The following is a 25,841-nucleotide window of genomic DNA, read 5'->3' as shown; positions in this document are numbered from 1 at the left end:
TTATGCATTTAATATTTCAATAATGGAAGAAAGGTGTTAATTTTCCAAAATAACACGACAACGAAAATGTAACATATTTTGTCGTCTGCTAGGAGAGAGATCTGTGATAAGGCGATAGTAGCGATCCTAGTGGTGGGCAACTATCCATGTTTGCATTTTTACTACATATTGAGCTTCGCGGCTGTATACAGTAGACTGTGGTTGTACATATAAATATAAATACATGTAATAGACTTGGAATAATTTCTCCGTGGATATCCATTGAAAATGTATAACTTCAAAACAGTCATTTACACTTAATAATTCTGTAATACAAGTACAACCAGGGAAAGAAATTTTTAATTGTTAAGAAAGAACTTCAAAATATTAATATATACATTTAAACATTTCTGAATACAAAATTTACCACGGAAACGAATTGCTAAAAATATATTAACTATGAAAAGAACTAATCTTCATTGCTATGAGTGAATTCCTGTATCAATATTCTTGGGTGAATTTTCTTTTCGGCCAACTTCCATTGTGCGGACTAGCCTGGTTTGAGTACAAGAATAATAACGCCCCTGTGCAACTATTTACCTACAGAGAACCTGTTTATAGTTTTTAGTTCCCCACTATGGGTAGTTACAAAGACAATTAGTGGTTTTGCTTCATCAAGTCCAATTTATTAAATTTACACATTTATTTTTGGAAACTCATGAAAATGTCAAAATATTATTATCATCTTCGTCATCGTAATCAACTTCATCATCATCATCATTATTATTATTATTGTTATTATTATCATCATCATCATCATCCTTGCATATATTGGGCGTAGTGGCCTGTTACGGTCTCTTGCCAATGCTTGAACAGTCTGCCGAAGAATCTCTTGCCCACAGGATGGTAATTTAAAATTTGGCGTGGAATTCTATAACGAGTCATTCTGATGACATGTGACCTCCGGTTTTGTTTGTATTTTTGTAGGTTATTATTATTATTATTACTACGTTAAAGCTGGCAATTTAGACATAATAGAATCACTAAAACGTTATTAAACAATATAATTGAAAGTTGTGAAAAAAGAAAAGCTAAATTTTACTTTTTTTTATTAATATTAACGGTACCAGGGAAAACTGAGAAAATAAAAGTCACTTCATTTCTATATTTATTCGAATGGTACTTCTTGAAATTCGTAGATACGAGCCTTAAATGTCTGTTTATATTGTGAACAGAAAGTCTCTTCAGAAATGCAATAAAACTATTCCCGGTTGAATTGCACCAAAAGTAGGTAATGAATCCGGCAATCAACCGCGTAGATCCATTAATTACCTGCGTAATGCATTCTACGTTCTTCAGGATTGGAAAAATATGGAAATAAGGTACCAGGGCAAATTAAAAAAAGCAACACTGGTGCATTATTGCTGATGCATAAAGAGGGATTCGGAGAAGGGCATCAAAACGGCGCGCTTCAAGCGACATTTTCATCATCTGAATGCGTGTAAGTAACTACTAATAGTAATATAAAGTAATCAATATAATATTAAAACAATATAAAACGGTCTTTAATAATTAATTTTATAGTCTCCAATGTTAAATTACGGCGTTAAAATTTGTTTTGAAAATAATATACAGCACTTCATTTGGCTTTTTTGATATTCTTCTTTAAATTTTGAAGTTTTTCGTCCTTATTTCCAAAATTTACAGAAAATACTGGCGTGAGAAATAAAAAAAGTAGACAATATATTATAAAAACTAGCCGTACCCGTGCACTCTGTTGCACCCGTTAGAAATAAATATAAAGTAATTACATAATTAAAATAGGACATTTGATCCAGGGAACATTCGTGTTTGATAGAAGGATAAATCGTTTAACATGTTAAATTAATTTAAATTGCATCCAAATAATTAAAATGCGATCATTTTGGTCCAGAGACCACTCATTGGTGCAATGACAATTCCTTTAACATGTTTCTAATTTTTATTACATGCAACCATAGTTTAATGAACATTGACATCATTTAGATTTAATGTGTATACTTTATTTTACTTGTTATAGGATTCCATTGAATTATGGTAATAACTTAATTTTAACCCTTGTTTTCTACCAATCCAGTAAATGGCGTTTGGCCCACTATGGTTCTGAACCCTTCAAATAACTTAAATTATATTATATAATATTATTACATATATATTATATTACATCACAAGTTACTGTAATAACATTATAGCATTATGTCCATCTAGAGAAACTACACTTTCCAGTGGTGAAATAATAATTAATTATAAAAATCGGTTAATTTAGCTTCCGATATTACTTCATACAAACACAGAAACATTCTCTCTAGGCTATTTTTCATAGCTTTCGATTGTTGTTGTCCAAGGCCCCTTATAGACGAAGTCATTTGTTTTTTATTTAATTATACGGCCTTAGATGGCAGTAATATTAATTTTTAAACTGATTTATCTCATTAAATATCAGTCCTATCAAAATTTTTCAAGGAATAAAACGTATCGCAAATTATTTTTAAAGAAACTTTTGTTATGTAACATTTTTCACAAAAATCAATAATAAGCGAGTTATTTCGATTTATTTAAATCAGGCCCCTTATAACCCCAAGCTTTAAACAACGTATTTTGAATGCCATACAGCCTAAAATCTAAGTTACAACGAACATAATTTATATTCCAATTTTCATCGAAATCCGTTCATCCATTATCGCGTGAAAAGGTAACAAACATACAGACAGACAGACAGACAGACAGACATACGAACAAAAATTTCGAAAAAGCGATTTTCGGTTTCAGGGTGGTTAATTATATATGTTAGGACCAATTATTTTTGGAAAATCGAAAATTACCAGAAAAATTTCGGCTACAGATTTATTATTAATATAGATTAAAACAAACAGCTTCTTGCTGATGTAAAATTTAAAGCTAGCATAATAAAATTATATAGTGATTGAAGTATAGGATATTTCAATATACATAATGAAATATAATTATGTACACGCCTAAATGTATATTAAGATGTTTGGGTCATAAACAACGCATTCCACACATATCACAACCGAACAATTTCTCTTATGTGTAGAAACGTGAATACACATTAAGATTTTCCGAGAGCGAAACCTCCATTCCAAACAAACCACAACAGAACGGTTTTGCACCAAAGAAAATCAGGAGATTATCCGGACATGCCAAACACTTAACAAACACATCACATGTCTTCATGCCTTGTGCACACGGGAATGCTTCTTTAGATCTGAAGACCTCATAAAACATTTGTCACACACGTCACAAACGAATGGCTTCTCCCCTGTGTGTAGGCGAGAATGCATATTCAAATATGCAGAGCGCGAAAAACTCTTTCCACAGACGTCACAACTGAATGGTTTCACGCCTGAGTGAAGGAATTTATGCTTATGGAGGTAGTTCGGGAGCGAAAAGCACTTTCCACAAACGTCACAACTGAATGGCTTCTCGCCAGAGTGAACCAATGAATGCCTTTTAAGAATTGAAGAGGTTGTTAAACACTTCCCACACACGTCACAACTGAATGGTTTCACGCCAGAGTGTACGAATGAATGCGTATCGAGAGATTTCGAGAGCGAAAAACACTTTCCACAAACGTCACAGCTGAAGGGCTTGTCCCCAGTGTGCACGACTGAATGTCTTTTAAGATATTCTGATCTTGCAAAACGCTTCCCACATACGTCGCAACAGATTGGTTTCCCGGCTGAGTGCACGCTTGAATGCTTCTTCAAGTAGACGGACTTTGAAAAGCACTTTCCACAAACGTCACAACTGAATTGTTTTTCGCTTGAGTGAAGGTGTGAATGCTTTTCGAAATCTCCCGACTGGGAAAAACACTTTCCACACACATCGCAACTGAAATCTTTGTGACATTTGTGTTCGAGGTCATGGTCATTGAGTATTGCAAAGTCGAGAAAAGACATTCCGCAAATGTCACAATCGTATTTCTTGCCGTCGTCTTCTTCAGGCATTTTTTCGCAGAATTTGGCAGCTCCACTACTATGGCTAACTGCAACACTAAGAATTATAACTGTCATTAGTGGAAAGAATGTTTAAATTTCCAATTAGGAAATATATACCCCATAAGCAAAGTAATAGATGAGAAATCGATAATGGAATTTCACATTCAGTTACTTCTGTATAGATTAACTTAAAAAAGTAAATAATAATATTAATTATAATAATCATAACAGGAATAATGAGTGTAGTAGTAGTAATAGTAATAATAATAATAATAATAATAATAATAATAATAATAATAATCATCATCATCATAATAAATGTAGTACTAATGGTGGTACTGTCAGTAGTAATATCTGTAGTATTTTCAAAGAAATAATATTAATAATAGTAATGATAATAATAACAAAATAATAATACTGTTAACAAGAGTTGAAGATTTACATATCGAAAGCGGGGAACACACTTAGCAAAATTAATTCAGAAATTCTGTAGGCATCTCAGACCAAGAAACTGCTATCCACTCAATCAGTAATGCAACCCATCATGCATCTATAGAAATATACATCTATCAACAGAAATCATAAGGTAAAATAATCTCATTGCAAAGAATCTCAAGTCACGGCCAAATTGTTAGCAACTAGAATGGATATCAAGTAGAGCTACGGAAGGTGTGGCCCTGGCATTAACTCGGGAGAAGGCTCATACATGTTATAACATGAGGAAATGCATGTGGCCAGATAAACCACGCTACTGAAAATATGTACGAAGATCAACTTACTGATTTTTGCTAAAGCATTTTGTTTCCTGATATTATTCTTATTTTATACTTTGCACGATATGTAATAATACAAGCTTGAAATATTTTATTATTTTTTCGCATTGCAAATTTTTTTCTCTCAAAAGTAATAACAACATTAATTTTGCTTACAATGCTATAATCTAAAATGAAGCGACAGAATGATTTAATTAAATCTCTAATACAAATAGGAAAATTATGAAAAGAAATAAAACCAGTAGAAAAATTCAACAGAAAAGAATATAAAAATATTATGCAAAAAAAAAAAAAGAAAAAAAAGTTTATTATTAAGCCCAACATAATATAACGGTACTAATACATTGACACAAGTAATATATCAATATTTTATGAATAATGGTGAATCGTTCTCCTTATAAAACGCATAACCTAAAAGTAAGCTGTTCTTTATATAACGTGAGGATTGCCCAACAAGCCAGAAAGAATGAGCACTAAAGTATAGGTGTACAGCTGTGAGTGTTGCAAGTACAAAAAATGTCAACAATGCTCTATTTAAGGTTATGATGGAGTGGGGAAGTCACACCATCACAATGTTGCCAGTTTAATGCAATGCACGCCTTACTGGGATAAGGGGGAATGCATTTTCATGTAGAGATATACAGAGTGTATGTGATCAAAAACGAACAAGCATCTGTTCAAAATTAAGCACAACTTTGATTATTCCAGGTGCATAAATTGTCAACAAGGCACTAATTAAGGATATGAAAAACTGAAGAGGTCAGAGCATTCATGCCGTTAAAGTAGTGCAGATTTAAAACAAAGTGCGGTCTTTTCCCAGCTATGTACCTTCTCCTGGTTTAACTATTAAAAAAGCGCACCACATTGTTCTAAAAAAGAAACAGTAAACACAAATAATAACGTAGTGGAACAAGGAATGCAGCATAATCGTCGGACGACTGTAGTCCTGAACACAGCAGAGTGATCGGAGAGAACACGAGTTGCAACTTTCTGTCTCAGCACTGATCATCTTTGCCTCGGGAAATATCTTCATCACTTTGGAATACTGCCAGCACCAACGTGCATCTTATGCAATTCCAAAGAAGACATGGACAGACAACATCTACATCAACATACATGCCAAGAACAACAAAGAAGTTCATTCTAGAAAGAGAAGAGTAAAATAATGGGTCCAATGGGACAATGATTCCTAAGCAATGTTCTCGGTATTAGAGTAATAGTAATAATAAAAATATAATAATTCTAATATAAATAAAAATAATAGAACCGGTAATAATAATAATAATAATAATAATAATAATAATAATAATAATCATAATAATAACGTATTTATCTTCATTTTTGTCTTTATTAAAATAACAATTGTATAATCAGCGACCAAGCACCGTAAATATGCATAGAAGCCTCCAGTGTGCTGTTTTAGTGGTTCACGAAGTATCAAAACTAAAAGAAAATATATAAGCCTATCAGTGTGCGTGTGCAGGCATTAGGAAGTTTGTGAGAGAACCAAAACTTTACTGATTTTGTCGAAGCAACTGCCACATATCCCTTACACGGAATAGCTCACCACATGAGTTACTAAAGACCTACCCCCTAGGGAAAACCTTTGCTCTTAATGAGACATAACAGGCTATTCTTATTCCAATTATAGTAATGTGCTCATCAACAGATATGGACAAAAACCAGCCCACTATAATTCACACAAGAGTATTATGAAATTAAAAATACAACAGAATTAAAATTTACAATAGTAATAATAATAATGATAATGATAATAATAATAATAATGATAATAATAACAACAACAACAATAATAATAATAATAATAATAATAATAAAAATAATATGAATTTTCTAAATACAAAAATTGAAATCCAAGTAGATTTTCTAATTAGGAGTTAGGATCTGTGATGGACATGCTGCAGAGAAGTAGGACTCACTTCATTCAAAGCTATACACAAAAGCCTACTAGAACTGCCGGATCAGACCTGAGAAAACAACAGGAACTATATTTCCTGACTACATTCCATTAGTCAATGAAAATGGTCAGTGAACTGATCTCCATTAAATGTGAAAAGTTGAAGGCAGGTCTATGCCTTTGTATTTTCTTTGTTAGCAACAACATCAGCTCGAGTAGTTGTAGGAGTGGTGAAGTAGCAGTAGGGCAGGTGTTCGTGATAGAGATAGGATATTATATCATTCATGCCATTTATGTTCGCAAGGTAAACTTAAGTTTTCATATAAAAAATAATCACGTTGAAATTACAAATATGTTTATGTTGTAACTATTTAAATAAAGCAGTAAAATCAACAACAACCCAGGGACTCGTATATTGCACTCACCTCTCAGTTGAGACTTCATTCTCTTCTGCTGTTCCTTCCAGTTTGACGTCCTTCACTTGATCCAACTCACAAAACTCTTCCTGTAGCAGATTATGTAAAATAGACACAGAGCACAATAATACATGAAAATCAAGCAGTAAAAATGTACAACTCATCCAATCTTTAAAGCAAAGTCAGTAATGAAAATATTTTGTGAAGGATGTGGGCATCCATTTTGTCACTAATGGATTACCACCAAGAACGGTATATGATTCAAATAAACTAAACAGTGCTAGTAAAACAATTAACTTAAAAATTGGACAGTTAAATTTATCACTGGGATGACTGTAGCAGCTACATCAGTCAGAAAGTAACAGAGAGAGAACTACCGACGAACACACTTCATAAACTGCACTCACCTCAGCTTCACTCTTCATCATGGGAAAGTCAATTGGCACTGCAGATTCCTCAAATACTATCTCCGATTTAATGTCATACCTGTGATCTATACATTCAGTTTTTAGTTTAGTGACGTCCAAATTTAATAAAGTTCCATCCTGCAACATAAAGAACAAAATAATTAGACAAAGAGTATAAAAGTTGTTAACGAAATCCCGTGACTAGTTATAAATTCCGTCCACCTTTTTATCAATACTGATGTCAACAAACGGAAGAGTACCGACTCCAAAACCAACATTTAAATAATTTATCTGAAAAACATTGTAGCGCAGCATATACGAGTAAAAGAATACATTTACAGTATCACATATTTTGCCAGTATGATCAGAAAGATCTACAAGAAAATATAAAGGTTAAAGTCATTCTAAATAACCTATTATTGATTCAGTTTTATATTATCTAAATGTTATACTAAAAGTCCGTGCAAGTAAAAAGAACTTCAAGGTTTTTGTGTTTGAAATATATGTCCTGAGTGTAAGTATTCAAACAATTTTGTGAGTTTGTGTGTTTTATGTGAAATAAAATTCCGTTTGTAACTTCACATTCACAAATTTCAACTTCATTAGTTGTGTTTCATCTCGTGGAGAAAGAGCAATTAATTACAAAGGAATGCGATCCCTAGTTATAAATGACGCATATAGAATAGAAGATTATGCAACGAGCCTATAATGGTAGGAATTAAAACGCGAGTTTCCTTATGAAATGAGCGCAAGAGAGTTTCATAATTTTCATACGAGCCTCTTAATTACGATTATAGTCAAGGTTCATACGACTTTTAATGCTCGACTATATTTCTAACTTGAAATTATTCAGAAGTATTCCTTTTATTCGTATCTGACTGAGGAGCGGAACTGACCTAGTGCAATAGCCCGTAAATTGTGAGATGTGCGCAAACGAGAAAGTATTGAATTTTTCCGAGAAACAAATGTCCACATTGACCATGATATAAACTAGAGAGTAAAATAAACATTAATCTTGATATAACATTGAAAATAAATTAGACATTGAAAAGGAGATAACAAAATGAATTTATTCGAATATTATTTACAATTAACACTAATTATTATAGTAACAGAACTCACTTTATTTTAAATGTAAGTGATTTACTGCGTAATTGGTGAAATGAATTTGCGGAAATATGCTGGAAAGGCTGGAAGACGACGCGTGAATTTATGTTAACTTGTGTGTTGTTTTTTTTCGACTGAGTTTAATATTGTATTTGAGATTTCAATTTTATTTTGGATTGATTCTTCAACAAACCTTCTGCGACAGTATTGGATTTCCAGCCTCCGTGACGTTTCACTAGTTGTCTTTCGATTGCATATCCGAGAATAATCGATACTTGCGTTTTCAAATTGCTACAATGCTATTTTCTGATTGGTGAAACACCTGAACTTTAATGAATAGGTGTACTTTAATGAGTTCCATTAAAGGGCTGCTACCAGGTGTATAATTACTACATTTCAGCATGGTCGAGCATAAAACACATAGTAATTGCTCTCAATATACCTCAGATAAAGGCTTCTTCTCTTCTATATCTGCGATAACACTTGTCTGTATACCCATTGTGTCGGACCCAGGTTCCATCTTGATCATGTCCATTACGACTGAAAAAGGAAATTAAGTAACATAAGTTAATAATTGCAGAATATGAAATATTCAGACAGACTTAGTGGCTTGGTAATAATAAGTCCACATCTGCGTAGTGTGTTATTTCTGTGCGAACACCACAACACACAAAAGTTACCACAAAAATACAAACGAGTTTGAACATCAGCTCAGATGAGCATGTGGGCCTAGGGACAAGATACAGTAGTTGTCTAACGATAAAGTCGAGGATTTCACGATAGTGTTTGTCTCTAAGTTCTATATATGATTTGTTCCACTGGATTGGATCGGGCGTTTTCAACAAAATGCAGATGTCTACTAAATAGTGTCGGACGAGTAAAGTAGGAAATAGACGAAGTGAAAAAAGAAAACCAAGGATATGAAAGTCACAGTGTAGAACAATGCAAGATAAGTGTATGAGTCGTTTAAATTATGTAAAGTGAAAGAGTATAGTGTAAATATAGTAAATTAATTAGTGAAGTGATGTAAATATCAAAGTGAGGCAGGAGTATGAATTAGTCATGTTACATGTCAATAAGGACAAAGCATTAGGACAGTTAGGAATATGGCATCAGGTGGGAAAGAGATTACGGAATATATCAAGTAAGTGGTAGAAATGGTAATGGAAAGTATGTGTCATGAAAACAGAGAGAGAATAAATAGTAAAAAAACGGTAGGAGTACACAAATTAGTCTCGGATAAGTTTCAGAACGATATACAATGTGTAATTTCCCAATTGAATTTTGAAAAGTTCCCGCTCATATTGTAGGTTGGCGATGATTTCCTCGTGTTTCATAACTAATGTTTTATAGTGACAGAGTTCACATGACCAGGGGCCTGTTTCTCAAAAATACTTTGTTCACCAGTTACTAGTTACCATAGTATATTTCACCAGCTCTAATAGATTCTGTTTCTCAAACTATTTTACCAGTCTAGTAACTTGTGACAATTTTTCACTAGTCACATGATCTCTTTCACTAGTCAGCAGATTGAGTTCATTTGTTTATAGCCATTGGTAGGTATTGTTATTTGAGGTTAGAAGGCTAAGCTGCTTGTGTTTTGGTTCTTACTTCTCTCTTCTCTTGAAATTCCATCAATTGAAAGCAAATTAACTATACTCGATATGATTAATGAATCAAAGGATATATCATTCGGTGCTTTTTCAAGTATAATAACAAAAAATGATAAAGTAAACGAATGGACAAAAAAATGTGTAATATGTGAGGCTATGGAACTGATACCTCAGAACAAAGTTATGCATACGTTAGGGACACTTACTGGCCCAACATTAAGAAAGCAACTTTGACGAGGGGTACCAATTCAAGTTCACAGTATCATAATATGAACACATTAAGTAGCTAGTGGGTCTACTGGCGACATGAATGTCACTTATGACTTGAAAAATTCGCTAATTTTTTTTTTATTTTTTGAGTTTTACGTTTGATCTATTCGTAAATTAGTGTCGTTTTATATTTAATTTGTAGGCTAAAGTTAACAATGTCAGAAGAACTGGCTGTGGAGGAGGAAAGCCAGCAAAAATTACTGCAGTTGATGAATTGGTATCAGATTATTAGGAAAAAAATTCTGCATGTGTTGCTGGTCTAGAGCAGAAAAACCAGATGGCATTGGAAAATAATCAATATCCCGATTTGTAGAAGAATTTGTATTTGAATCTTTGCCGATAAAGCATGACTTCTAATTGTTTGTCTTATTATGGCAGGTCCCACTATATTTAAGAACTCTCCAAGCTTTTCAGCACTTTATTTAAACCATTCATTATATTTAAACAATGCTCCTGTAAAGGAATAATAATGGTTCCTTCTCGTTATAGTTTTAGCTCTTCTCACAACAACTTCTTTACTACTTCAAACGGAATCACTAAACCACATACCGGTATATTAAAAAAATACAGTAACTACAATATTTTGTTTTGATTGTTTCAGAAAGATTGCCACTGGTAACTGATAATATAGAAATCACCAGTCTTTAGAGTCTTGTAGGAATATTCCTGTTGAATACTAGTATAATCAACTAGATTAGCATTTTGAGAAACAGAATCTCTTAGGAATTGGTGAAATCGAAAATTATTACTAGTCTGTGAACTGGTAACTATTACTTTACCCTTGTAGTTTCTAGAAACAAAGACTTGTAAAAGAAACTATTAATACTACTGTACAGACTAGTATAACTAGTCCGTGAGTTTTGAGAAACAGGCCCCAGTTATCACAGAGAATAACCACATCACTAGCAGTGTTACTACTTCCATAATGAAATCACATTCTACAACTGTCACAAAATACTCCCTGACCAACTTTCCTACCACACGCACCACAGCTTCCACTCAAATCACACACCTTAGCAACATGTCACTTGGACAAGAATTCACGAAAACAATCAGACTTACCTAAGTAAGTAATTTGAACATATAATATGCATTGCTATTGACCAGATATTTTGTATTCGACAGGGAAAGGAGAAAAAAATGGGAGTATAAGAGTACAGTGCATCAGTTATTCATAGATTTCAAAAAGGCATATGACTCGGTTAAGAGAGAAGTTTTATATGATATTCTTATTGAATTTGGTATCCCCAAGAAACTAGTTCGATGAATTAAAATCTGCCTCAGTGAAATGTACAGCAGAGTTCGTATAGGTCAGTTTCTGTCAGATACGTTTCCAATTCACTGTGGGCTAAAGAAAGGAGATGCACTATCACCTTTACGTTTTAACTTTGCTCTAGAGTATGCCATTAGGAAAGTCCAGCATAACAGAGAGGGTTTGGAATTCAACAGGTTACATCAACTGCTTGTCTATGCGGATGACGTGAATATGTTAGGAGAAAATCCACAAACGATTAGGGAAGACAGGGGAATTTTACTTGAAGCAAGTAAAGAGATAGGTTTGGAAATAAATCCCGAAAAACAAAGTATATGATTATGTCTCGTGACGAGAATATTGTACGAAATGGAAATATAAAAATCGGAAATTTATCTTTTCAAGAGGTGGAGAAGTTCAAATATCTAGGAGCAACAGTAACTAATATAAACGATACTCGGGAGGAAATTAAACACAGAATAAATATGGGAAATGCCAGTTATTATTCGATTGGGAAACTTTTATCATCCAGTCTGCTTTTGAAACATCTGAAAGTTAGAAAATGTTAAGTTTTATTTAAAGACGCTCGCAACTGCAGAGGTTATATCAGCTTCGCCGGATTTGCCGGAATTTTGTCCCGCTGGAGTTCTTTTACATGCCAGTAAATCTACTGACATGAGCTTGTCGCATTTAAGCACACTTAAATGCCATCGACCTGGCCCGGGATCGAACCCGCTACCTTGAACATAGAAGGCCAGCGCTATACCAACCTGCTAACCAGGTCGACTTGAAAGTTAGAAGTTATAAAACAGTTATATTACTGGTTGTTCTGTATGGTTGTGAAACTTGGACTCTAACTTTGAGAGAGGAACACAGATTAAGGGTGTTTGAGAATAAGGTGGTTAGGAAAATGTTTGGGGCTAAGAGGGATGAAGTTACAGGAGAATGGAGAAAGTTACACAACACAAAACTGCACGCATTGTATTCTTCACCTGACATAATTAGGAACATTAAATCCAGACGTTTGAGATAGGCAGTGCATGTAGCACGTATGGGCGAATCCTGAAATGCATATAGAGTGTTAGTTGGCAAGCCGGTGGGAAAATGACCTTTAGGGAGGCCGAGACGTAGATGGGACGATAATATTAAAATGGATTAGAGGGAGGTGGGAAATGATGATAGAGAATGGATTAATCTTGCTCAGGATAGGGACGAGTGGCGGGCTTATGTGAAGGCGGGAATGAACCTTCGGGTTCCTTAAAAGCCAGTAAGTAATATACATTGCAGTCGATTCAATTTAGATAACATATAAGTAATGTGTCAAATAAGTGATATTTTGAGTGATCTAACATATATAAGATGTGACACATAGAAGAGGAAGTGAAAGAGAGTTGGGGAGTGGGGAGGTCTCGAGTGTAATTTCGTTTTTATTTCCGAGTAAATAAGATGACGTCATAAGAACCGGTATACGAAATATTCGCTCCTTCGGTATTGTGTACTTGTTTCTTCCTGCGTAATTAGAGTATAACATTCTCTATCAACATTTAGACGCTGCTTATAATCATTAATGCGGAGAGTAATATACACAAGACACAAGTTTCAAACACAAATACTGCAAAAAGAATGTGACAATACAACATATAATTGGTAAGCAACAATCAACTGTATGCCATACTAAATAAGTGAAAACATGTGCCGAAATACACTATACATAATGCTACACAAGGAAAGAAATACAAGTCTCTAGTACAAGCCGATATAGAGCACAACGGATTGAAAGACATGAAGAAAGTATGTGGATGTCGTTAACTCCTAACATTTGCGGAAGAAAATGCAACGGTAATATTGCCCACTGGGCACTGAAATATTTCCATTTACATACCTGCTTTGGAGCGTTAATCTTAAGCACTAGGTAAGACCAAAATTGGCACAGAATAATTAGCTATTACAAAATTTTTATATTGACCCAAAAGAATCTTCTAGCAAGAATAACTAAGCTGGCTGGATATCAATTCACATAGAAGACCGTGACGCGTAGGTTTCTGGATTACCTATGCCCAGTAATGTGAACATTATAAACTGGATACACAATGCCTGTATACAAATTCATCCTGCCAAAGGATTTCCTAAGCCTCTTAGACGCTTACTGGATGAACACTAAAAGAAATGGGCAACGGACCTACATACCTTTGCCCATAGAGATTCCGATAATATTGCAAACAATTTTCGACAAAGATGCACTGGCTTAGCTGCCTGTTACATGAGCGCCGTTACCCCACTTTATTCGCAGAGGGGACTTTTACAGTTCAGACTTACAAATCCTGGTCTTTCTTCTGCCGCTCTTAGGTAAGCCATCGAAAATCATACTTGTCATATGAGCGAGTTTACTGGACTCCACTGGCACTGTGAAAGGACAAAGTACCTCTCAATGTACAACTAACACCTTTCGGCGTTTGTTATTGTTACGCTTTAGTCAACTCCTGTAACGCCTGCCGCTGCCCCTTTTATGTCGTATCAATTAATTTACGTCCAATTCCGGCTTTTCACATTCAAAATTACTTTCAGTGGAGGAACGAAACCAGAGAGAGAAAAGTGGCTAACAGGCTTGGAGATCACATATTCAATTTTTCTCAGCCCTAAACTCCCTTGCAAGCACACCTTCAACTGTGCTTTTTAAAGCGGTTCCTCCCGTTTCCCTCTCTTTCTTCCAAATTCGTCCACGGCTGTATATAAATTCTGACAAAAACGTGAAGTTTTACTTCGCATTATTGGCACTATTGAATCGCATCTCTCTCTCCTTCATATTAACATGGGAGATGGATGTTTAGGCGAAAGAGAAACGTATTTTAATAAAATGACTGTTTAATTTTAACATTATCATGTCGAAATAGTGTGGTGCATTAGGCTGTAAATCAGGAGTGGATGCACATTCTGAATAAGGAGATTCTTCTGTTTAGTTTTAGTTTAAGTTTTCCGTTAGCAGTAGAAGCAGAGAATAGTGCACTACGGTACGAATTTGACAGTTTTTGTCTGTCCTTATAGGAAAGTTCTCAGTTCAAACATCTTCCACAGCTTGCCGTACTGTGACAGCACAGTTTTCTCGCATTTTGCTACTTGTCTTCTAAATATGCAACAAATTTTGAATGTAAATGTGCAAAAATGTGACAACCACATTGGACTAAAGAAACGAAGATGGTAATGGAGAAATTGAAATCAGAGATGTGTTTCAACTAATCAGTTCTGGAGAATCAGAATGTAAATTAAATGCTAACGGCACGGGCAATGTTCAAGAAAATATTGAGCAATAGTTTTCTGGAATAGATTTGGAAAATTTGGTACAGTTCACGTATGTTATCAAGTTAAGTGAACAATTTTTTTCTAATTGACTTATATACAGTAATTCCATTGCATATAGTAAACTGTGCGCGAGGATTTAGCTGCATAGATCTTGTAAAAACTGTAATTAGAAACCGTCTTTGAGTAAAAGGAGTTAGCACTCTGCTATTAATATATCTTGAAGAGCCTACTGGTAAGGAATTTGAATGTTTAGAGTCCCATAAAATAACGTATTTTGATGTGATGTCAATTCAGCTGTAATGGATTCTAATCACACCTACGTCTAATGATTTACTAGCATATGCACATCTACAGTGTGGTAAGATGGACTTAAAGTAATAAAACTCCAAGAAACAAATTACATAACTTTTTGTTTCTATAAATCTTATTAATTTAATCTTTTTTTGTATAATTATTTAGAATATTTTACAAGATTTTCTTATTATTCACACAAATTTATTTTTTCATTTGTGGATTTTTGCGACAATTATTTATTTTCTAATGTAAAGCCTGTGTGAGAGTATTACCTTACAAAACCCTCTGACGTATTTGAGAAGAATAGAGTCCAGAAGAAAAAAAAAAAAAAAAAAAAAAAAAAAGGTCACGAATATAATTGTTTAGAGGTCGATTTACGGCTTTAAAATACAGTAGTTTCCTGTATTACATAGAATTAGGAGTGTCTGAATAGGCCCATAGTGAGCTATAGGTTGTCCACATAGCTCTCTTCTATTTGCAGGTAAATGTCTAGTATATATTTCATTACGTTCTCCAGGGCTATATGTGGAGCATTGAGAGTGGCTAAGGCAAATTCATAAATATGTAGGCTACTAATTTCACATATACAACCATAAACAGAATTAGATGCATAATTGATCAGATTTAACTTGTTCCAATCTGAAAGAGTAACTTATTCAAAACTGTAGATAAAATATTATCAAAAATCTTCAGCCAATGAGTCCATGCATTGTTAGCCAAATCAAAACCACTATCAGCATCTGTTCTGAAATATTTATCCATAACGAAAATAGTTATTTTGTTGTTTAAATTGTAATGAAAATACATAACAAATTTATTCAGACGTTGATCAGCAAAAACTCTATGCCTATATACGTTTTAAGTAGTAACTTACAGTATAATCCATTTGAATCTTTCGTACACTATTTTTAACACTTGAATATAAATAATTGATTAAATGGCGACCTTACTCGTGTTAATTATGTAAGGATGTGCGGCGTATACAAACTCACATGCAATAATTGCGACAGTTTCTACATTGGACAGACAGGCAGATCATGCCAAACTCGATACAAAGAGCACATTAAAGCAACAACCAGAGAACACAGTACATCTACATATGTCGAACACATAACTAATGCCAACCACACATACAATAACACATATACAGACATGGAAATCCTACACATACAACCCAAAAACCAAAAAGTCAACACACTGGAACAATATGAAATATACTTACATACTAAAACACACCCTGATCAAAGTCTCAACACACAGATCAATTTCAGAACACACACACTATTTGACACCACATTTCAACAATTTTCAACAATCGAACGGACCCACACAACAGGCAGCGAAGTTCGAGATGACGCCGAGATCTAGTAGGCTCTGAAGATGGTGTGAAGAAGCACCGAAACAGCTGTAAGCCGGACATGCTTACACAATTAACACGAGTAAGATCGCCATTTAATCAATTTTTTTGTACAGTATAAACCTAAATCTTCCAAACAGTATATTAGTAATTGAGTAATGAACAAGTGAATATAATCAGTTTCCTAAGTATGCCTACCTCATTTTTCCCATATATGTTTGTATATTTCGTATTGTTTAAGTACATTTATATCGGTGCTGGTTCACATAAAAGAATATTCACCCAAATGAAATTTGACACATGGACAATGGACACACAATGGAGAATTCACCCGTACAAATTGACCCAAGGGAAAATTAGAACAGAGGAAATTCACATATACAGTAGTTATAATTTTATATATTTTTAAAATTGATATTGCAATAATTTAGGTGGAACGAAGTTCTGAATAGTTTACATATCTCCTGAAAAACTTTAATCCCATTTTATTGCAGAAACCGAGTCTTGGATGGATTTATTCAGATTTGAATGTTGTAACCACAGGCACCCAAGTATTCAACTACATGTCCTTCGTCTTTGGATTCATCATACCTTTGTGAAATATTTTGCAGCATTATATTTAAGCTTTTATATTTTAGTTCTCGTGCTTATTTTACTCTTCGACGTAGATCCAACTCCTGGATCATTCTGTCTACATCGGATTGCTCATTATTTAAATAATGTATGAGATTGTATACTGTACAGTGGGATGTTTCTTACAAGCAATGTTCTGGAAGCCGTTGTGCCATGCTTCTGTGTTAATGTGCGTGGTTCACTTGACCTAGTTGCTTCGAACTGATTCCATAAGTGAGGAGGATATCGAGCTACTGTAGCAGGCCGACGCCCTCCTGCAGTAATCCCAATGCAGGTGGCCTTGAAATATTTGACGAAAACTGTCATCATTCTGGGCATCTCTGGAGAACAGTATGAAAACACGCTGGTACATCTTCGACAGGAACAAATTCTAAGACAGCAATTCTGCTGGTATGACTCGAAGATCTCGGTTAGATTTTGGGTTGGCATAAAAGTTCCTTTGGCGCCTTTGGTTTATAGTTCTTTTAGGGAATCCCTCAGAGGAAAAACTGAAGCATGTCTGATGGCACCCGCTGCAGTACACGTTCAGTAATCTGAGCTGGAGCCGATGGTTTAGTGCTGTACATCGACGCACTGCTTACACCTCTTCTTGTGGTAGAGAATGGACATCTTCAGCTACTTTATATACTTCACTTCTACATAGGAATCATTTGGTGCTCCTGTGGTCGCCCCTTTTGCGCCATGAGTTTTCCTTCTGCAAACACATTTCCCTTGGTTCGATTGGCATTTCTGGAGTGAAGGTTGTACATATAAACTTTATGAATCAGTAATATACGTGGAATAATTTCTCCACGAATATCCATTGAAAATTTATACCTTCAAAATAGTCATCTAAACTTAAGAATTCTGCAATAAACGTACAACCACGGAAAGAAATTTTGAATTGTTAAGAAAGAACTTCAAATAATCATATAGATTAAGACATTTCTGAATACAAAATTTACCACGGAAACGAATTGCTAAAAGTATATTAACTATGAATGAACTAAACTTCACCGCAGTGGGTGAATTTCCCGTGAGTGATTGTAAGAATGACAATAGTTGGGTGTAATCAATTTGGGCGAATATTCCTGGAACAATATTCTTGGGTGAAGTTTCTTTTTGGCCAACTTCTATCGTGCAGACTAGACTGGTTTGAGTACAAGAATAATAACACTGGTGTGCAACTATTCTGCTACAGAGAATCTATTTATAGTTTTTAGTCCCCACTATGGATAGTTACAAAGCCCATATGTAGTTTCGCTTCAACAATTCCAATTTACTAAATATACATATTCATTTTTCGAAACTCACGAAAATGTCAAAATATTATCATCTTCATCATAATTATTATTATTATTATTATTATTATTATTATTATTATTATTATCATCATCCTTGCATGTATTGGGCCTAGTGGCCCGTTATGCTCTCTTGCCAATGCTTGAAGATTCTGTCCAAGGATGTCTTGCCCACAGGATGGTAATTTAAAATTTGGCGTGGAATTCTAGAACGAGGCATTCTGATCACATGTGACGTCCATATTTGTCTGTATTTCTATAGGTTATTATTATTATTATTACTACTACTATGTTAAAGCTGGTAATTTAGACATAATAGTATCACTAAAACGTTATAAAACAATATCATTAAATGTTATGAAAAAAGAAAAGCTAAATTTTACTTTTTTTAATATTACCAGTACTAGGGAAAATTGAGAAAATGAAAGTCACTTCATTTCTATATTTATTCGAATGGTACATCTTGAAATTCGTAGATATGTCTTAAATGTTTGTTTATATTGTGAATAGAAAGTCTCTTCAGGAGTGCAATAAAACTATTTCCGGTAAAACTGGAGTACCAAAGAGCAGAATTCCAAAAGTAGATAATGAATGCGGCAATCAACCGCATATATCTATTAATTAACTGAGTAATGCATTCTACGGTGATCAGGATTTGAAAAATATGGAAATAAGGTACCAGGGCAAATGAAACAAAGCAAAACTGGTGTATTATTGCTGATACGTAAAAAGGGATTCGGTGAAGGGCATCAAAACAGCGCGCTTCAAGCGACATTTTCATCATCTGAAAGGGGGTAAGTAATTACTAATAATAATTTAAAGTAATCAATATAATATTAATACAATATAAAATGCTGCTTAGTAATTAATTTTATAGTGTCCAATGTTATATTACGGCGTTAAAATTTGTTTTAAAAATAACATACAGTACGTCATTTGACTTTTTTGATATTCTTGTTTAAATTTTGAAATTTTTCGTCCTTATTTCCAAGATTTACAGAAAATCCTTGCGTGACAAAGAAAAAAAAAAAGACAATATATTATAAAAATTAAGAACAAAGAGGTTCCTGCTGGAGGAAAATTTAAAGCTAGCATAATAAAATTATATAATGATTAAAGAATAGGATATTTAAGTATAGATAATGAAATATAGTTAAGTACACGCGTGAATGTATATGAACATGTTTGGGTCATAAAAAACCCATTCCACACACATCACAACTGAACAGGTCCTCTTATGTGTGCAAACGTGAATACACATTAAAATATTCCGAGCGTGAAAAATCCATTCCAAACAAAACACAACAGAACGGTTTTTCTCAGAAGAGCATCTGGAGATTAACAGATCGTGCAAACACTTCCCAGACACATCACAACTTCTCAACTGTGTATACGTAAATGCACATTAATATATTTCAAGAGCAAACATCCTTTCCACAAACTTTACAACTAAACGGCTTCTCGTCTGTCTGAACACGTGAATGCATAAAGAGATATTCCGAGCGAGAAGAACACATTCCACATACGTCACAATTGAATGGCTTCATGTCTTGTGAACGTGGGAATGCTTCTTTAGATCTGAAGACCTCGTATAACAGTTGCCACACACGTCACAAACGAATGGCTTCTTCCCTGTGTGTACGCAGAGTGCATATTCAAATGTCCGGAGCACGAAAAACTCATTCCGCAGACGTCACAACTGAATGGTTTCACGCCTGAGTGTAGGAATATATGCTTATGGAGATAGTTCCAGAGCAAAAAACACTTTGCACAAACGTCCCAATTGAATGCCTTTTAAGACTTGAAGAGCTGGATAAACACTTCCCACACACGTCACAACTGAATTGGTTTCGGGCCAGAGTGCACGAGTGAATGCCTCTCGAGATGTGCCAACTGCGAAAAACTTTTTCCACACACGTCACAACTGAATGGCCTCTCGTTTGTGTGCACGCGTGAATGCTTCTTGAGGTTGTCGGAGTTTGAAAAGCACTTCCCACACACGTTACAACTGAATGGTTTTGGGCCTGTGTGCACGCGTGAATGCCTTTTGAGATTGTAGGAGTACGAAAAGCACTTCCCACACACGTTACAACTGAATGGTTTTGGGCCTGTGTGGTCGCGTGAATGCCTCTTGAGATTGTAGGAGTTTGAAAAACACTTCCCACACACGTTACAACTGAATGGTTTCGCGACTGTGTGTACGCCTGAATGCTTCTTGAGATTGTACGAGTATGAAAAACACTTCCCACACACGTCACAACTGAATGGTTTCGCGCCTGTGTGCACGAGTGAATGCCTCTCGAGATGAGCCAAGCGCGAAAAACTCTTTCCACACACATCACAACTGTATGGCCTCTCGTTTGTGTGCACACGTGAATGCCTCGTGAGATAGTCTGAGGTAGAAAAGCACTTCCCACACACGTCACAACTGTATGGTTTCTCGCTTGTGTGCACGCGTGAATGCTTCTTCAGATTGTCTGAGTTTGAAAAGCACTTCCCACACAGGTTACAACTGAATGGTTTCGCGCCTGTGTGCACGTGTGAATGTCTCTCGAGATGAGCCAAGGACAAAAAACTCTTTCCACACACGTCACAACTGAATGGCCTCTCGTTAGTGTGCACGAGTAAATGCCTCTTGAGATCGTAGGACTTTGAAAAGCACTTTCCACAAACGTCACAACTGAACGATTTCTCGCTTGAGTGAATGCGTGAATGCTTTTCGAAATCCCGCGATCGGGAAAAACACTTTCCACACACATCGCAATTGAATTGCTTGTTACATTTAAGTAAGAGGTGATGACCTTTGAGTCTTGCAAAGTCGAGAAAAAACATTCCGCAAATGTCACATTCGTATTTCTTGCCGTCGTCCTCCTCAGGAATTTTTTCGCAGAATTTTACAGCTCCGCTACTATGGCTAACTGCAACACTAACAATTATAAGTATCATAAGTGGAAAGAATATCTAAGTTTTCAATAAGGTAATATAGGCTCCCAATACTAGTAATGAACATAATTTAGTAGTGGACACATTCGGTACATTTTTTATTAAGAAGACCCGCAACCAATGGTATTTCTCTTTACAGTTGCATTCGTGCTTTTAAACAGGTCATTTTTTGTAAGGTGGATTGCTATTGGCTCTTAGTTTGGGCCAATCATTGAGTCAGATATATCAAATACAACTGTATGCCGGAAATAGTTTCAGTTCCTGCTGCTTGGTAATAGTGAATGCATGCTTTTGAATCGGTAAGCATCTGGTAATTTATGTGATTTTATTAAGTTTAATACATATAATTTATAATGTTTTGTAGTAACCTTTCATTTAAAACAAGAAGAAAAGTTATCTAAATATATTTAATCTGTACAGTGGGGCTGTCCAGTAGTGAAGCATGCTTTTGTTAAATATTTTAGTACTGGACACGTGGGGGTCCACTATTTAAATAGCGTTCTTAATGGTGGACACACAGTATTTAATGATGGACAGCTTAATATTTTCCAACATAATTAGTTGATTTAACCCACTTCTGGGTGTTTTCATTTTCTGTTAGAGATTCTTCTTACTGTGTAGGCCTAAATAAGTTTCTGTATAATCTTATAGATTTGGTTTTTCAAATACAAGACTGTGACCTACATAAGTTGCATGGTGCTTAAACGTCCTGTCTTCCAGTATCCTGAGGAGAAGATGAATGAAGCTGTAGCAGCAGTACGAAATGGTATGACAAAGAAGGAAGCTGGTACCTAGATCAACACTAATCAGGAAGCGCAGTGGCACTATTCCTGAAGGAAGAAGAATGGGCCCAGCACATACGTTGAGAGCAGCTGAAGAAAACCTCCTTGCACAATGGGTTTTCTCATTGGCCAGGAAGGGTTTTCCAATTGCAAGGCACTTGTTATGCAATGCGGTGAAGACGGTGCTTGATGCAGATAAACGACCCAATCCCTTCAGGAATAACTTCCTGGGAATGACGAGGTATCATGCATTTATGAAATGCAATCCTGTAAATTCCGAGAAACATGCAGAGAGTTTAAATCGATCACGTGCATCAGTTCATTGAAGATTATCGAGAAATGGTTTCAAGAAGTTGAATTAACTTTAACTGCAGATGGCTTCAGGAACGTTCTAAACCATCCAAGGCGGGTATTTAACGCAGACGAGTCTGGCTTCCTGTTGTGCCCAAAAAGTGGTAAAGTCCTTGGAGCATGGGGTAGAGGGGACTTTTATCACCAGGTACCCAACAACGAGAAGGAACAGTTAACAGTAATGGGTTACTTCTCGGCAAGAAGAGAAACTGTGCCACCTATCGTCATTTTTACGTACAAGAGATTGCCACGAGATGTTGCAGAATATGTGCCAGATTTATGGGCAATTGGTCTATCAGAGAGTGGCTGGGTGAACAGCGAAGTGTTCTTCGAATACATTTCGAATCATTTCATGGAGTTATTGAAAAATGAAAATATTCCACGACCTGTGATAATGTTTGTTGATGTCCACCGCTCCCGTGTGAGTGACTTCTGCAGCTCAAATGACATCGTGCTGGTTGCACTACATCTCATGCAGCCAGTGTTTTCAAGGGTGGCTGGAAGGATGTTATACGCCAGTGGAAATTTGAGAACTACCCAAAGGATGTACCGAAGAAACATTTTGTGCTCTTTTGCAATCTGTCTTTGCAACGAAAGCTACTGAAGAGGTAATAAAGAATGGGTTTCTACACACTGAGCTTTATCCATTCAAAAGTCAAACTGTTAATTTTGACAAATGTATCCACAGTAGAGAGCTGATTAATCCTCTGGCAGAGAAGCTTCCATATCCCAGACCAAGACCTTCATTGAAATGCTGGAGGAGAAAATTAATCCTGTCACTTTGGCAGATTTCAAGGAGGTTCGAGATGGGGAGCAGTGGTCACCTCAGGAATCTGCTAAGGATTTGGCGTGACTGCAGGAATGGGTAACGAATCTCTAGAACAAACAGCTGCATCCGAAAAATCACCTACTAGGCTACACCTGCAAGCAGCACTGCTGAGTTACTAGATCCATCTCAAGTCACAGCCAACTGCCCCCAGCCTGGTCCATCTTGTTCATCACCATAATATCCCTTAAAGAAATGGGATCTGTTAGCAGCCCCTTTAAAAGATGTCTCTTTTATCCAAAGATCCCAGAAAAAAAAGTGGCCCAACACAGACAGCCATTCCCTGCAGTTGTCTCCTCCCAAAAAAGTGGATCCAGCACTTTATTTTGTCAGCAGAAAAAAAAAGAAGAATTTGAAAAAGAACAAAAGAAAATTAAACGAAGATCCCAACGAATGGCTTTGCAAGAAATATGGTAAGAGTTTGAAACTGAAGCAGACATGGGTTGAATGTGACAAATGCAAAGATACATACAACTTTAAATGCATCCCAAAGTCACATGGTCCACACCTGTGGAGTAACGGTTAGCACGTCTAGCCGCGAAAACAGATGGCCCGGGTTCGATTCCCTGTCGGGGCAAGTTACCTGGTTGAGGTTTTTTCCGGGGTTTTCCCTCAACACAATATGAGCAAATGCTGGGTAACTTTCGGTGCTGGACCCCGGACTCACTTCACCAGCATTATCACCTTCATCTCATTCAGACACTAAATAACCTAGATGTTGATAAAGCGTCGTAAAATAACCTACTTAAAAAAAAACCAAAGTCACATGTGAATGCATTTCGCTTGGATGAAGAGGATATGGAGGAAGACTGCGTTACCTTTCATTGTCACAACTGTGCTACACTCAGTGAAGATGAAGACAGTTTTTCTGATTACATATGCCTGATGGTGGAGTCGTTTTCATACTGTGTAGAAGTTTTTTTTTTAATTAATATACATGAAACTATGGCCTAGGCCTAGTGTGATTTTTTCTTCTCTGAATGTCATTATTGTAAAATTTCAAGTTGTGTTTTTCTAGATTTATGGTTAAACAATCTCAATTACATACGACATTATATATATATATATATATATATATATATAAATCGCAAGGCAGACTATTTACTATTTACGGTAGACTACATTTTTTTTCAGATCATTTGTTTATTTTGACTGGGTGTCCACTACTGAATTTTTTTATGTCCACTATTAAAATTTGAGTGTCCACTACTAAGTTTTTGTCTTCACTATACAAAATGTGATATACAATTTTTCCAGAAAAATTCACCCAAAATCAAACATACCTAAGTGAATGTATATGTGTTTAAATATATGATGAAAAAAAAAAAAAATGTTATGTTTTATTTAACGACGCTCGCAACTGCAGAGGTTATATCAGCGTCGCCGGATGTGCCGGAATTTTGTCCCGCAGGAGTTCTTTTACATGCCAGTAAATCTACTGACATGAGCCTGTCACATTTAAGCACACTTAAATGCCATCGACCTGGCCCGGGATCGAACCCGCAACCTTGGGCATAGAAGGCCAGCGCTATATCAACTTGCCAACCAGGTCGACTATATGATGAATATTTTGAAAAATAAATCACTTAAAACATCAACCACTCAGAATTTATTTACATAAAAAAAAATGGATAATTGTGTCCACTACTGGTTTTGGGACCCTATATGCCATTAGCAATGGACATTCTGCTTCAGTTATTTCTGTATAGATTATCTTAAAACAATTAATAATAGTAATTATAATCATAACAGCAGTATTAATAGTAATAATAAAAATTATTCATTTAAATATTAATATTTATGTGCTGGACTACAGACATTGGACAATAGAAGTCCAAGACAGTGATACAATTAATACAATTAATAAATAACTATGGTACAAATTAAATAATTATGATAATAACAGTAATAATAATTACTTACTTACTTACTTACTTCCTGGCTTTTAAGGAATCCGGAGGTTCATTGCCGCCCTCACATAAGCCCGCCATTGGTCCCTATCCTGAGCAAAATTAATCCAGTCTCTATCATGATATCACACCTCCCCAAATTCATATTAATATTATCTTCCTATCTACGTCTCGCCCTCCCCAAAGGTCCTTTTCCCTCCGGCCTTCCAACTAACACTATATATGCATTTCTCGATTCGCCTATAAGTGCTACATGCCCTGCCCATCTCAAACGTCTGGATTTAATGTTCCTAATTATGTCAGGTAAAGAATACAATGCGTGTAATTCTGTGTTGTGTAACTTTCTCCATTCTCCTGTAACTTCATCCCTCTTAGTCCCAAATATTTTCCGAAGCATCTTATTCTCGAACAAGCTTAACCTATGTTCCTCTCTCA

The 25,841-nt window shown here is 35.5% G+C and overlaps 2 protein-coding genes across 3 annotated transcripts in view; both read right to left on the bottom strand.

Annotated features, from left to right (window-relative positions):
- LOC138691650 (gastrula zinc finger protein XlCGF26.1-like) overlaps window positions 1-25,841 on the bottom strand; it is a 54,368-nt gene that overhangs the window by 22,688 nt on the left and 5,839 nt on the right. Inside the window, exon 5 of one of the 2 annotated variants that reach the window (XM_069813843.1) lies at window positions 15,660-21,520. The exons of the other annotated variant lie outside the window; for it this stretch is intronic. Within the exon in view, the coding sequence (XP_069669944.1) occupies window positions 20,428-21,520 (1,093 nt within the window). The 3' untranslated portion in view covers window positions 15,660-20,427. Of the gene's footprint in view, window positions 1-15,659; window positions 21,521-25,841 lie in introns of those variants that run through there. 2 annotated transcript variants of the gene reach the window in all.
- LOC138691661 (zinc finger protein 253-like) lies at window positions 1,571-13,782 on the bottom strand. Its single transcript, XM_069813873.1, has 5 exons — window positions 13,616-13,782; window positions 9,041-9,138; window positions 7,492-7,629; window positions 7,094-7,173; window positions 1,571-4,032 (listed from the first exon to the last, which is right to left on the bottom strand). Exons 2-5 carry the CDS (start codon window positions 9,131-9,133, stop codon window positions 3,210-3,212), a joined length of 1,134 nt encoding a protein of 377 aa, XP_069669974.1. The 5' UTR covers window positions 9,134-9,138; window positions 13,616-13,782; the 3' UTR covers window positions 1,571-3,209.

Source organism: Periplaneta americana, chromosome 16, assembly GCF_040183065.1.
Source record: "Periplaneta americana isolate PAMFEO1 chromosome 16, P.americana_PAMFEO1_priV1, whole genome shotgun sequence".
NCBI lineage: Eukaryota > Metazoa > Arthropoda > Insecta > Blattodea > Blattidae > Periplaneta > Periplaneta americana.
The sequence above is the reverse complement of the archived record's forward strand: the minus strand, read 5'-3'. Positions and strand labels throughout refer to the sequence as shown.

Bases quoted from the DNA above. Each gene is read 5' to 3' on its own strand.
- LOC138691661 (XM_069813873.1), bottom strand. From the start codon at position 9,133: ATGGACATGATCAAGATGGAACCTGGGTCCGACACAATGGGTATACAG. The intron at 7,630-9,040 runs GTATATTGAGAG...TTTATGTTGCAG, and splicing joins AGAAGAAGCCTTTATCTGAG to GATGGAACTTTATTAAATTT. The intron at 4,033-7,093 runs GTGAGTGCAATA...TATAATTCTTAG, and splicing joins AATGAAGTCTCAACTGAGAG to TGTTGCAGTTAGCCATAGTA.